The sequence below is a fragment of the Parasteatoda tepidariorum genome, chromosome 5 (assembly GCF_982258835.1).
Source record: "Parasteatoda tepidariorum strain Cologne lab strain chromosome 5, Ptep-v5.0, whole genome shotgun sequence".
Taxonomy (NCBI): domain Eukaryota; kingdom Metazoa; phylum Arthropoda; class Arachnida; order Araneae; family Theridiidae; genus Parasteatoda; species Parasteatoda tepidariorum.
The window spans coordinates 15,875,426-15,891,545 of record NC_141759.1 but is presented as its reverse complement, the minus strand read 5'-3'; the positions used below and the strand labels follow the sequence as shown (position 1 = coordinate 15,891,545).

General features: G+C 33.6%; 1 protein-coding gene across 1 annotated transcript; it reads left to right on the top strand.

The window, feature by feature from the left end:
• Positions 1-3,872: 3,872 nt before the first annotated feature.
• On the top strand, positions 3,873-13,852 carry LOC147808599 (uncharacterized). The gene is made up of 4 exons (XM_087162631.1): positions 3,873-3,972; positions 5,002-5,093; positions 6,045-6,650; positions 9,809-13,852. The coding sequence occupies exons 1-4, from the start codon at positions 3,873-3,875 to the stop codon at positions 13,850-13,852; spliced, it is 4,842 nt and encodes a 1,613-aa protein (XP_087018757.1).
• Positions 13,853-16,120: the final 2,268 nt, after the last annotated feature.

Below are 16,120 nucleotides of genomic sequence, written 5' to 3'. Positions count from 1 at the left end.
TAATAACTTAGTTGTTAATGACCTTATCGTAGTACGCTTTTGTTTGGATTTCTCCTTCTTAATTTATAAGGATCTTAACGTTACAGTAATGCTGATAATTGATTAACATAAAACCCATTTGAAGATTATTGAACGATGTTAAAATTATATGAACGATGTTATAATATATATATATATATATATATATATATATATATATATATATATATATATATATATATATATATATATATATATGTAAAATTATGCAGTCGGATCGAGCAGGGAAACAGACACAGGATTTTAATGAAATCAGATGTATTTTATTTAGATCATGTTCTTATGGAAGACCAGCAAAAAGTGATGTAAACTCCATTCAGGATCAGTCTTTCTGGTAGGGAAAATCTTGCAAAAATCCCAAAATGTCTCTATTTAGGGAAATCTTAGAAATTACTATTGGTTAATGAGCTTGCTCGAGTGAATCCCACAGCTTAAAAGGGAAAAAAGATCTTTATTTAAATTTATGCATAGTTGGGCCAAAAAGAGAATTAGAAACAGGATGTAGCTATTAAAAGTGTGAGAAAGCAATTCGATTTGAATAGTTAATTAGTAATAAAAGTAGGAGTTGTTTTATAGCGAAGAAACTAACATAAAAAGATTAATAGAAGCTTTTTATGTTACATCCCCCCTCGCCGAAAAATTTTAACTAATATCTAAAAATTTTAAAAATTATCCCTTTGCAAAACTTTCTCTATGATGACACGATTAAAATAAAAAGAATTAAATTGCAATTTTAACAAGTTATAAAGTAACATGAATTATAAAAAATACACATTAGTACACAATAAATTTTTTTTTTAAAGTGTTTTTGGAAGAAAATTTATTTATTTATTTTTTTTTGAAGTAGCACTACCATCAATTTGAAGTGTTAGATCTTCATTTTCAATAGTTTCTGTGATTCAATTTTTTTCAGTCCCTTGAAAATCACAATAAATAAAGTTATTTCTCCTACAAACACAATTTAAGCAAACTTTTCACTTAGATAAGAAAATCTATAAAAATTTTCTAATAATGCGAATATTAAAAAACAAGAAAATATAAGTGATATGAGATATGAAAAGACAAATTGACACTTTTTTTCAAAAAAATTTCAATTTGAAATTTGTATTCAGAAATTGTACATTATGAAAATAAAATGTAAAAAAAAATTTGACACTGGTAAGTCTGATGTTACTCTTACCTTTTGGGGTTCAATTCTTGTTGTCTCCATATCATATTTATTTTTAGCAAAAATATCTGGAAAATTGTCTAAAATTTTCCTGAAGTTGGGAATTTTTTTCATCATCTTGAATTTGCATAATACCATCAACATGGTATTGACAATGTTGCGCACCATTATCACATTTAGTCTCAAGAACATTTGAAAACTCAAGATTATTTCCAGTTTTGCTAATTAAATCTTTAGTTTAAAGTCTACTTTTTGTTTTATTTTTCTTTAAATTATCTTTGTTTACATTTTTGTTTATTTTCATGTCCAAAATTTTATTTTCCATAACAATTTCATTTTGTTTATTATTTGATTTAACATTCTTTCCTTTATTTCTACTTTCTTTATTTTTATTCTTAGCTTTATTTTCTTTATTAGTATTTTTATTGCAATCATTAACCTGGTTTTCAGGAAAAATGTGTAAAGACAAGTTGTTTTTATAATCCGAAAAAGTGATCAGTTTTCTCTGATTTTGCATTACAACTCGTTTAACACAATCTATCACAAATCTAAACCCATTACATTCCTTTAAACCCAATATGGCATAAGGTAGATAAGTATTTAAAATATAAAATTCCACTGACCTAGCTATATTTCCAATTTTTAAATTTAAAGTACAAGTTTGGTTAAGTTGCAAAATACCTTTTGTTTGCTTTACATTAATAAAGTTTTTCTTTCTTTTTGGACATTAAGTTTTTCAAAAAGCTTAGTTGGAATAATATTTAAAGTACTATCTGCATCAATGTTTAACAGGATAGTTTTATTTGTCACTTTTATAGTTTTCATCTTTATTTTGTACATATCCAGTTACTATTAATTGACAATTTTGTTGTTGGTCACTTTCTTGTTTAGGCTGAGTTTGATTCTCAGCCACAAAAGAATTAGGTTTGTTCATACAATTTTGGCCCCAATGATAAGCATTGGTTATACCCCGCTTATCACAGTATTTACATGGCTTAGGAAGCAACTCCTGGGAAGCCTGGGCGAAATGACTAGTTTGTTGTTTATTTTTATGAAACTTTTCATTTTGAATTCTATGTCTAACTTGGGATTGTTGGTTATAACGTAGACTTGGCAGGGAAAAATTTTGATTTTGTCGAGGATTATAATTTGGATTGCCTGAGTTGTTAAAGAATGGCCGCCTTGGTATCCAGCCTTGATATTGTGGCATATACCCATTAAATTTGGATTCTGGTAATTTTTGTTTTGTTTCAGTTTGGGGTAAGACCGTAGGTACATCATGTATTATTTTGGAAACAATTGTGAGCCATTCAATTGGGTTTTGGGTTCTTTTAAAACCAAAAGTGTTTTAATTTGGGGAGGCAAACCTATAGATAGACCCTCAATTATATGATCATTACTTAAATTTATTTTTCTACCTGACTCTACCTTCTCAGTAAAATATGAATTTAGGTCTTTAGCTTGGCCAGAAAATTTTACATTTTGAAAATCGTTTAAGCCAAGGGGAGGTAAAAAATAATGTTCTTGAAAAATTTCAACAATTTCCTGATATGAATTACAATTAAGGCAGTTATTAATATACAATTTCAAAGCTGAACCTTTAATGAATTTTTGAAAATTTCTAACTTTCCATTCGTCATTTAATTTAGCATCTAAAGTCTGTTTTTCGAAATGTTTGAGCCAGGATGTGAATAGAACACCAATGTCAGGCTCAAAGATTTGTATGTCTGGTTTATCCTGTACATTTTGATCCATACTTAATTTTTGTAAATTATCATTCAATTCATTTACAGAATTTTCTGTATTGCTTTTAGCGTTTTCATCCATGTTAAAATTGTAGTTTTTGCCACTCCGTAAGGGCATTCAAATTATCAAATTTCAATAATTAAATATAACATTTAGAAGGAAAAAAAATTAAATATATGAATAGCACATATTTTGCGCATAATAAAATAAAAATTTCACTTCTACAATTAATATAATATGCACTGTGATATATAATGCAATAAAAAGAGTGATTCTAAAATTATAATCATACTGAATCAAAAGTGAGAAAAAAATATATGATGGTAACACTAAATTTTAATATTATTTAATTTATACAAATAATATGGTAAACCATTGAATAATAATATCAATAAATGGAAATATTATCAAAATATAAATATCAATAGCCATAAATTTATTAATTCAAATTTCGAGATATGAGCGTGAATGATTAGAATGCATTCACGTTTAAAAATTTCACCTGGAGAATACCATTAAAAAATATCAGAGCACGATTTGTCAAATAAGTATAATTGATATAAAATGTGTAAAATATTAATCCCCCCAAAGAAGCCTTCAATAGCACTCATCCATTTTTGTTCACAAGATTTCACCAATAAGCACGATCCACTAAAGTTCACACTCTGTGAACACAGCTCGCTTTGCCCAACATTAAGTGCCACCAAGATGAACTTCTGGAAATGTAGAATCGCTGTCACTTTGAAATCGGCATGAAATCAAAAATATGGAACAGGTCTTTAGAGGTATGGAATTCTCGAAAAGGTGAAGCAAACGAAACATCTTTTTTTTTTCTTAATGTTTTCTCCATAGTCGCTCCATTCCAAGAGTAAACACGACAATTAGTTAAAGGGGGAATAAACCAATTTTCTTCGTTAAGATGAGTCACAGATTAAAGCCGAAAGTGAAACTAGAAATTGTGGCAGATTATGATTTCGATTTCTGGGTAGAAGGGGAAAGTGTCGCCAGCCATGGTCAAGGTTCATCCAAATCCAATTAATTTCGCAGCATTGGCAATAAACTGCTCAGCATTCTCTTCTAGTTTGAAGTTATAACATTTCGCTGTGAAGTCCAATTCCGATCCGTTCGTTAATAGGCCTAAATCTTCCAACATAGTAGAAGTGTGTTCTTTCAGTTAATTTTTTTTTTGTTTATGTTTTGAAGAAGCAGCCCGTTTCATCAGTTTATATAATCCTGCTCGGCTTGTAAAATGATGCAGTCGGACCAAGCAGGGAAACAGACACATGATTTTAATGGAATCAGATGTATTTTATTTAGATCACGTTCTTATGGAAGACCAGCAAAAAGTGATGTTAACTCCATTCAGGATCAGTCTTTCTGGTAGGGAAAATCTTGCAAAAGTCCCAAAATGTCTCTATTTAGGGAAATCTTAGAAATTACTATTGGTTAATGAGCTTGCTCGAGTGATTCCCACGGCTTAAAAGGGAAATAAGAACTTTATTTAAATTTATGCATTAATAGAATAGGGCCAAAAATAGAATTAGAAACAGGATGTAGCTATTAAAAGCGTGAGAAAGCATTTCGATTTGTATAATTAATTAGTAATAAAAGTAGGAGCTGTTTTATAGCGAAGAAACTAACATAAAAAGATTAATAAAAGGCTTACAACGAATATATATATATAATTGTATTAAAATATATTTAATTTCGAGACTGGTATATTTTAATTTTTCTTCTTCTAATATTTGGGCCGTAACGGGATTTCCACGGAAGACTAAATATGCAAAAAGTGTAAATTATTAAAACTCGAAATTTAATTAAAAGATTTATAAGCAAAGATATATAATTAAACGATTATATAAGCAACCTTTATAGTATTTTTCTAGTTTACTACCCTTTGTACTCTCGGAGTACTTTTAAATGCTATTTGATCTAATATCAGCACTCTAGCATTTAAAATGCACACTATAGTAATATTGTTCAAATTCAAAACTAATTAAATAATGTGGTTAGTAGTTATTATGCTATAATATTTCTTAATTTTAAAGCGGTGACTGTTGATGGTGCCTCCGTGGGCACATCGGAGTGCCAGAGGTTAAAAGAGAAAGCAAAATGCTTAAAGGCAAATGTATTCAGCGAGGTATCTGTCTTACCGCACTTGCCTATTAAATTAGCAGCTTTTCATTAGCCTTTCATTTACCTAATAAATATTTAAATTTTCTTTTCTTCTAATTCACGATATAACTAAATATTATCAATTATGAGACTGTGACTATTATTTGCATTGGAAAATTTTGCGGAAATTTTAAAAAAAAAATATGCCGGTTGTTTAAGATAGAGAAAATTTTTTATAAGATAAATAATTATATTTACTACGTGGCTTATCATAAACTCACAATAAACTCTTCCTCTCATTTCGACATAATGGTAATGAAAAATCAGAACAATTGGAAAGCTATTTATAACACTCTCTGAGAGATTTAATTACTTTAACTTAATAGTTTCGGTATAAGCAACATCATATTAACATATAAGTAACATCATATTAACATTTGACTGCTCATAATGCCATTAACGACAGAATAAACAACTTCGATAAGGTTTGCTGGTGAATAAAGGTCCGTTTAAATTAATATACAATTCACTTCCGTTATGTACTACTTTACTTTGAGTGACCGCAGACTTTTACTCATGGAAATAACCACAGCAACAGGAAGGACGAAGGACAGGGAAGATAATATATACAGATATAAACCTGTTCGAATTTATTATAAAAATCAAGGAGCTAATCTGGAACACGGGGCAGAAAATCGGACATATTCAAACAACAGAACAACTGAATAACTGTATACAGACAACCACTGATCAGAAAAGAGAAATTCGCTTGACCTCGAAAAAGAGGAAAAGAAAATCATACCCTAAGAGTCCTAAATGGTGGAAACTGGAACTTGCAATACATAGAAAGCGTTTAAGGTCAAAGCGTAGAAAATATCAAAAAGAAATAGAGCAGACAGCAAGACAGATTAAGAAGATGGAATACAAAAGAGAGAGATAAGTCAATACTAATAAAATAAGAAAACAGAAAAAACAGGCACTGAGAGATCATCTGACCAACATCACGAATCAAGAATGCTTCGAATCAGAATATTTAATAGCAAAGGAAAAATTCCTAGGAGGAGGTTTGCTGAAACCTAAAAAAAGAAATGACGGGAGCTATAGCGGAGACATCTATGAAACGATTGGTGAAATTTTAAACTACCATTTTTCCAGAATTATAGACCATTCACCACCTGAAATAACAAATAAAAATTTGGAACAACCTTTCACAAGTACAGAAATAGCATCGACAATTAACAATATCAAAAACAATAAGGTACCTGGACTCGATGGCGCCCCATCCGAGATTTTCAAGGCGATTTGGGCGCTGCAACCGACCTGGTTTAGAAACGTAATGAACAAATGCATGGAACTGAGCTTCTTCCCCACTGTTTGGAAGAAGGCTAGGATAATTTTAATACCAAAGCCGGGAATCGATCCGCACTCACCGGATGGATACCGCCCAGTTTCTCTACTCTCAACATGGGGAAAGATTCTAGACAAGCTACTGACAAATCAATTATTTTTCTTCTTGGAGTCGAATAACATAATCCATACAGATCATTACGGCTTTTGGACGAAAAGATCGACCACATCAGCTGTAAAAGCTTTGCTGGATATAATAGATCAAGCCTACAAGAGAAAACACTACACATTGGGGTTATCACTAAGACATAAAAGGAGCCTTCGATAGCGTGACTTGGAGTGGTATAATTGCTCAATTAGTAAGAATAAATTGCTCCTTTACATTAGCCAAGATCATTAAAAGCTTTCTAACAGACAGAGTCATAGTTTACCAGTCCAAACATTTGCTAGTGGCGAATGAAATCACAAAGGGAGTGCCACTGGGTTCGAGTCTGGGACCGATCCTGCGGCTAATAATCGCTAACGAGAACCTTGAAAAGGATAGACTTAGGAAGGAATCAGCGCTGGCTTTGAGGATGATTTCTTGGTAACAATTACAGGCACAATACTGGATAGACTGGGCTCTCTCATGACGGAGATCCCGAGCCAATACCAAGAATGGGCAGATAAATATGGTCTCAAATTCATTACGGGAAGATCACAAGCGATTATTTTCCCCAAAATAAGCAAATTGCGAGGAAACCCACGATAAAACTCAACAGGCAAAATATTAAGGTTCATTACACAATAGTATATCTTGGCTTCTGCTTGAGCAATTAACTTTCGTGGCTCCCACGCCTTGAGAACATATATAGCAAAATCTCAAAATTTCAGAACAAGATAAACAGGCTGTCGGGAACAGGATGGGATCTTAGCCCGAAAATTAGAAAATATATCTATTTACAGTGCACTCAAAAAATCATAACATACGGTGCGGAGAAGTGGTTCAATGAGCACGTCATGAGGCTGATCAAGATAAAAAAAATTGAAAGAATTTTATTATTAAGCCTGACGAAGGTATACAGAACAACATTAACAGCCGCCCTACAGATTTTGGCAGGTACCATACCTTTAGACCTTATTATAAAAACAGAAGCACAGATCTCCAACGAATATTTGCATGAAATGAAAATAAATAACCAAGTCGAGATACCGACAAAACATCCGGCGGAATATATCGAAATCCCATACAAACTTGATTCACCTACAGACAAGGGAATAGAAATATTTACCGACGGATCACGATTAATATACGAGAATGAGTTCAGAGTGGGTTGTGCGTTCGTCGTTTTTGTAGACGGCCACCCCATGGACGAATACACATACAGATTATGCAATAACTCCACAGTATATAAAGCAGAACTATGGGCCATATTACAAGCTATCTTCTGGACCAACGCCAATGGACTATATGTAACAATTAAAATATATTCGGATTCATTCTCAGGATTACAAGCTTTAAACAGACCAATAGACTCCGACTATATGATCAGTATGATTAAAGACAACTACAGACCCAATATAAATTTGTTTTGAATCAAAGCTGATGCAGGAAATCGAGGAAATGAGGAGGCCGACAAGCTTGCAAAATCAACATACCAGAAACCGAAGATCGATATTTTTAATATACCATCAAAAGAATTAATCAGATTAGAACATCGAAACAAGAACATAGAGATATGGCAGGTAGATGGGATGAACCAACAACACAGAGCTGACATACACATAAATTGATTCCCAGAGCCGAACACAATGTACAATATTGCAATTTTTACCTAAACCAGTTTCTGACTAATCATGGCACACAAGGAAACTACCAAGAAAAATTTAACAATAAATCCTCAAACTGTGAAACCTGCAATAAGCATGACGATCTCGAGCATATGCTTTTGGAATGCCCTGTTTTCAGCTATAAAAGACACCTATACATTCCAAAAAATCTTAACTACGAAAATTTGTAGAACTGGCAACAAAAGAAAATTCAAGAAGGGATAAAAGAAATTATAAAAGTACAATTCGAGAGAAATATACCAGAAGGACCGTAACGATTCAAGAGATCTAACTATTTTTTCATATAGGATATAACATAATTGGAAAAAGGAATTAAAACAAGCGTAACTTAGTGTGGGGTTTCACTGGCTTACAAGGTGCATCTTCTCGAAGGAACAAAACTTTAACTATAACTATAAGATTTAAATTAATCGCTTTCATGGAACTTAGAAAACTATATTAGAATTTAACATATAAACTGTAAGTGAAAATTTTTCATGTCCACTATCTGATTGTGATTCCCAGGGATCGTCTTTCCATCTGTCAGATTTTTATAACTTTTAATTATCTAGTAAATTGCAAATTTTGGAACTCACCTTTACATCTGTAAAAATTTGATCACCTGTAAAATAAGAATTCATCTCTACATCTGTAAATGTCTTTTTTCTAACCACAGCAGTTGCTGATGGCTATTTGCTATGTTTGCTGTATATAATATTAATTTTTGATGAAATAAAATTTTTCGAGCCTGCCAGGACTGGGCGGGCGGCAGATCGCAGGGCAACCCTGCAAGTGCAGCACCCAGGTAAAGTACGAAAACTAAAATGATTATAAGTATATGTTGATATAAATTCGATCTTCCCTTGCATAAACTTCTCGAGTGCCGCCGAAATCACTGGCCAATCTCAGCTGTGGCTGGTCGATAGGAATTCTGATCCCTGCCCTCTCGATCACAGTGCTGCCATAAAATTATCTCAGTGGTAAACGGATCGTGGGTTAGAAATTCCTTGCCCTCTGGCTTACCGTGGAAGGATATTATGTGGGTTTCCTATCCCTGCAACGTGAATGTGGGTTAGTTTCATTAAAAAGTCTTCCAGGAAGGCTAGTTTATCGCAATGCTTGATCCATTTTATTAGAATTTATTTCCTTCCAGATCATGGGTTAGAATTTCCTTGCTCTCGGGCTAACCATGGGAGAATATTACGAGGGTTTCCTATCCCTGCAACGTGAATGTGGGTTAGTTTCATCAAAAAGTCATCCAGGAAGGCTAGTTTATCGCAATGCTTGATCCATTTTATTAGAATTTATTTCCTTCCAGATCATGGGTTAGAATTTCCTTGCTCTCGGGCTAACCATGGGAGAATATTACGAGGGTTTCCTATCCCTGCAACGTGAATGTGGGTTAGTTTCATCAAAAAGTCATCCAGGAAGGCTAGTTTATCGCAATGCTTGATCCATTTTATTAGAATTTGTTTCCTTCCAGATCATGGGTTAGAATTTCCTTGCTCTCGGGCTAACCATGGGAGAAAAAACGGCACGCTTTATAATACGCGGATTAAAACGGCACGCTTTTGCCGTTTTAAGGTTGTGTGCAGTAGATGCCAAGGTAAACATCAAACTGTCTTGTGCTTTTCTAAGTTTGACCATGATATTAAAGGTAAAAATAGTCCTAATTCTGAAGATAACGTACTAACGAATCAAACATCATCTGAAACTGTATATTTGCAAACATTGATTGTTCGTATACACAATGAAGGTAAAGAACACTTTATCCGGGGAATTTATGATTCAGGCAGTCAAAAAAGTTACATTAGTAAATTTGTAGCTGAAAGAATGGGATTAGAAAAATTGGGTGAAGAAGAAATTACTCATGGACTTTTTGGAGGATCTCAATCAACAGAATTGCATAATCGATTCGCTTTGCAGTTAAGTAGTATCGATAGAAAATATAGTTGTGAGTTAGTTGCCATGGATCAAAAGAAAATCTGTACGAATATTCCCAGGTCTAATAATTTTGAGTTGCTAAAAGATCTAGAGTCAAAGGGTATATTTTTAAGTGATATTTCCCCAAAAAGTAAGGAATGTTTACATGAAAGGAATTTGAACGAAATACATTTACTATTGGGGGCCGACGTTGCAAGAAAGCTTATAACAGATCGTATAGAACATCTCTCTTGTGGATTAGTGGCAGTAAAGACCAATCTAGGGTGGACTGTAATGGGAAAGTCAACCAATCATGATAAATTTGATAGTTCGCTTTTGGTTCTATCCCTTCATGTTAATGATGCAAAAATCACAGATTTATGGGATTTAGATACATTGGGAATTGTTGATCCTTGTGAAAAACGATCTAGAGAAGAATTACAGGATCTTGCCCTAAAACACTTTAAAGAAACTGTAACGATGGATCATGACGGGAGGTATAAAGTTTGCCTTCCATGGTTAGATGGACACATACCTCTTGCCGATAATAAATCCTTGACAGAAAAAAGATTAAAGAACACGATAAGATCTTTAAAATCAATTGACAAACTTAAAGATTATGAAAGGGTTTTTGATGAATGGGAATCTGAAGGGATTATTGAGAGAGTTGGCGAACCTGAAGCCTCTTCAACATTGAATGTTAGTTATTTACCACATAGGGCTGTATTTAAAGAACAATCTACTACGAAATGTAGACCCGTTTTTGACGGCTCTGCTCACACTCGAAACTCTGTTTCCATTAATGACTGTATTGAAAAAGGCCCTAATTTAATTGAATTAATTCCCTCAGTTTTGAATCGCTTTAGGGTTGGAAAAATAGGAGTCATCGCTGATATTCGGAAAGCATTTTTGCAAATATCATTAGATGAGCGGGACAGAGACTATTTGCGTTTCATATGGTGGAAAGAAGGAGATCATAGAAAAGAGATCATTTATCGTCATTGCAGGGTTGTTTTTGGGATAAACTGTAGCCCGTTTCTTTTAGCTGCAACTCTAGACCATCACTTAGAACAAGCCCCTGCGCATCTTAAAGATCTAGCCACTAAACTTAAGAACTCGATGTATGTGGACAACTGCGTCACCAGTGTCGATTCTCCTCAAGAACTGGACTATTTTCGAAATGAATCTTGTAAACTACTCGCATCAGCCAAATTTGATCTTAGAGGATGGTGCAACAACAGCTATTCCACTAGCATTGCAGAAAAAGACGAATTTCCGTTTGAAACTTTGAATATAAAAGAAGTACCTGTGCTAGGATTGCTATGGAATACAGAAGAAGATACTTTAACTTGTGATTTAAGAAGATTGGAATTTAAGGATGAACCTGTAACGAAAAGAAGTATTCTCTCATTAGCTCACAAGCTTTTTGATCCAATTGGATTTACTGCACCATTAACCTTGATTCCGAAGATAATTTTACAAGAATGCTGGAAAATCAAAGTTTCATGGGACTGTAAGTTGCCTGATAATATTGTTAAAGAGTTTCATAAGTGGAAAAATCAACTTTTTGAACTGCAAAACGTGAAAATACCTCGAAGATTGAGTGAGTTCATACTCCATTCAGGAAGTTTATCTTTGCATGTTTTCTGCGATGCTTGCAAAAAATCCTATGCCACCTGTGTTTTCCTTAGAGTTAAAGTTGAGAGCGATGTAACCTGCCAGTTAGTCCAGGCTCGATCCCGAGTAGCTCCGTTAAAGAACATAACTATCCCTCGTCTAGAGCTTTTGGCATGTTGCATTGGAGGAAGGTTAGCAGAATCCATCAAAAAGGATCTGAAACTCGAAGATGTAGAAACTCACTACTGGACCGACTCCATGGATACCTTATATTGGATTAGAACTGACGTACCATGGGGTACATTTGTGGAAAATAGAGTCAGAGAAATCCGAAGATTATCTTGCCCTAATTCATGGAAATTTGTTCCTGGAAATAAAAACATCGCTGACTTACCATCACGTGGTTGCTTAGCAAAAACTCTTCTGCAGTCTGAATGGTGGAATGGTCCTGATTTTCTAAAAGAACCTGAAGAAAAGTGGCCGAAGAGCGAAATATTTCCAAATATCGATACAATCAATGCAGAAAAAAGAAAGACTATAGTTACTGCTACTAACGTAAAGGAGAGTGAAAAATTTTACAACAAGTACTCATCTTATTTGAAATTGTTGAGAATAACCGGATGGATTTTTCGATTCACTGAAAATTCAAAGAAAAGAGAAAATGACAGAACCACTGGAGAACTCAACAATAAAGAATTGAAAAATGCTGAGAAAATAATTCTGAAGTGTGTCCAAAAGGATGCTTTTGCCATCGATGGAAATAAGAGACTGAATTCTTTGAAAACAATTATTGATGATGAAGGACTGATCAGAATTAAAACTAAGGTATTTATGAGAGAAGATGATTTTAATTTCCGTCTTCCAATAGTTCTTCCCTCAGATTATCCTGTGGTTAAAAACCTGATTTATTGGAAACATAAGATATTAGGACATTGTGGAATTCAATTACTGATGTCCACATTACGTGAGGATTTTTGGATCTTGAAAAGTCGAAAAACTATAAGAAATGCCATAAAATCTTGTGTCATCTGCAAACGTTTTCATTCTAAACCTCCCAATGTACCAGATGGTCTTTTGCCAGCAGATAGAGTGAAGGATGCAGCCATCTTTGAAATTGTAGGTGCTGACCTGGCTGGTCCCCTCATTCTGAAAGATGGTCAAAAAACTTGGATCTTGATGGTGACTTGTGCTATATTTCGGGCTGTTCACTTAGAACTCTTATCATCCCTCTCTACTGAAAACTTAATTTTGGGACTTCGAAGATTTATCTCACGAAGGGGAAGACCGTCAGTTGTCTACACAGATAATGGAACTAATTTCGTTGGAACACAGAACCTTCTAAAAAGCATTGATTGGGAAAAGCTAAAGACTGAATCCAATCTGCCATCAATTACCTGGAATTTCATTCCCCCGTCTGCCCCTTGGTATGGGGGATTTTGGGAACGTTTAATTGGCATGATGAAGAAAATCCTAAGAAAGGTTCTGGGTAGAACATCATTGAATTACGAGGAAATGGTAACAGTTCTCTGTGACTGTGAAAGTGTAATGAATTCACGCCCCCTGACTTATGTGTCCGATGATGCGGAGGAGCTATCACCAATAACACCTATGATGTTCCTACAAGAAATAAGACAAGTGGGTGTTGCAGATTTCGATATTTTAGATCAAGAAAAATTCAAAAAGCGACTTGCTTACAGAAATGAAATCTGTCAAAATCTTCGAAAGAGATTCAGAACGGAATATCTTGGTCAACTTCGAGAAACTTCTTCAAAGACCAAAACTTCAGAAGCTCTGCAAGTTGGGGACATTGTGATAATTTGGAATGACAATGTAAGCAGAATTCAGTGGCCTCTCGGGCGTATTTTAAAGATTTTGCCAAGTAAAGATGGACATGCCCGAACTGCTAAGTTGCAAACCAAATCCGGAATCATAATCCGTCCTTTGAAAAAACTTTGTCCTCTTGAAGTCAACAGAACAACTGAAGAAAAATTGACGGAACAACTAAAGAAGCAAGCTCCACCTCATTGTGCGCCTCTGCAAACTCGTGCTGGAAGGCAAGTGCGTGTTCCTGATCGATTTGAACCCTGATGCTGTGACTTTTTTTTTTTGAGTTCAGCTAGTCACTCTACTGAACTCAAAGAGGGGAGTGTTGAGAATGCCTCGATCCCCCCCCTAGCGGACAAATACAGAAACATTCAATTACGAACTTTTTCTCCACGAGCGTGGTATAGCTTAGAATTTGTCATGCAACGTACAACTCTTTTCATCTGTATATAGCTTTCCCTTTTTTATCATGCTTAATTATTAAATTTAATTCTTAAACGTTTTGTGCGAAGTATTTTTCAGCCTAAGTGTAATTAGTTATCTACAGCCCAAGACCTTGGAAGAGAATACTAAGTGAAGGAACCACAAGAAGCCGAAACAAGGTAAGATTCCTTGTTGATATATATTGAATCATTAGAAGTCTTTGTTTAGTATTTCGTTATAGTGGGTTAGTTTCATTAAAACGTCTTCCACGAAGGATAGTTTGTAGCAATAATGCTTGATCCATTTTGTTCCTTTGTTTTTTCGTTTGAGTTCAAATTCGCAAGACAATGGAATTGAACATTGGAAGCCGTTATCTCAGAATAGGGCCAGCTGCTCGACATTGGTTTTAAAATAAAACTGGTTATTTACTGTGACAAAAGAGGATCTATAAATAAGCTACATGGAAAACAGATAGGTAAAGAGCTGAGTGGAAGAAGTAGGAAAGTGTATTTATTAAATAGGGGAAATAACATAAATGAGTCGAGTCAATATGATTATGTTTAATATGTAATACAATTGTCTTTGCTTTCACTTTAATTTTTGACTTTCAGATTAGTTCTGAGTATGCTTGCGTGATTTTCAAATTTGGTAGTCATAAATGAAATAAGGTCCTTATAATATATTATTATAAGCAGCATTGTTTAAGTGAAGTTGAAACTAACACTATTATTGACAATAAAACCATAGTGTAATTGCTAATGAGCTATAACTACAAACACTAGTTGCCACAAAAACAATATTGTTTTATTGCTATAAATCTGTTAATAGACTAGTAACACTATCATTATACGCAACATTGTTCAATTGCTATTAAACACTAATTAAAAATATTATTATATATGACATTATTTATCTGAAATTAAACAATAGCTTCCAAAATTAAAATTATCAACAGCGCTGTACAATCGTCATTAAACAATAACTACTAGTACTTTTGATCTGAGCAGCATTGTTTAGTAGTAATAAAATAATAAGTACTAACACCATTATTAACAATAGCTTTGATCAATTGTAATCCAAAATGAAAAATATATTAATATCACCTACTTATTAATATTACTATATTACCTACCTATTAAAATTACTATATTATCTATTTATTACTATAATACCTATTTATTACTATATTACCTATTTATTACTATATCTATTACTATATTATCTGTTCGCTCACGCTCACCAACCCCGATGATTGCTTTGCAATAATTGTTGTTCCTTGGCACAAAACAGTTGAAATTATTCAACTAAACATTATTAAGCGTACTAAAAAGAACACACGCCACCACATCTCATTTCCAAATATTTCTCTTATGATAATACTAAGATCTATTAATGGATATAAATCATTTTTTAAATCTAACAATTATAATTAAAAGTACATTGTTGTAAGAAATTTTGGTGTGTTCACCACAACTAAATATTTTTGCTAACTGAATATTATGTAACTAAATATTTTTGCTTACTGAACGGACGGATATACTATAAGTACAATGTTTGCATTCATCACTTTGTGCATGAAGTTAAAAGTTAAGTTCTAAATCAAAAATAGTGCGTGGAGTCCCTCCGCGCGGAAGAAGTTAAACTTCGCAACCTGCGACGTTAATTGTAGAAGAATCAGCAATCGTAGAAGGATCACTAGTTCTATTCAACGTCTCTTTTTCCTGCTCCGCTCACTTCCGTGTTGTGTAATCACGGTAATATTGTGCATTTTTCCCTCGTGGACCTCTTGAACCAGTGGAAGTGCTTGTGGTTGCCTCATCGTCTCACCCTGGAAAATGTATTTGTTTTAATAATGTATGTGAAAGCGTCATAATGTAATTTCAGAAGTGAAAACCTAACAATCAATTGATATTCACTAGAGACGTACCTTGACGTAACCTTAAATCCGTCGCATTGTCCGTGGGATTGTTTTCACTCATTTTTTACAATTGTTATCCACTAAATTTTAAAATAAAAAATACTACCCTATTAAATTATATGTGTATCAAAACAAACTAAAAAATATTTATGGAAAAATAATACTCTTATGACTTTTACTATTTTTATGCT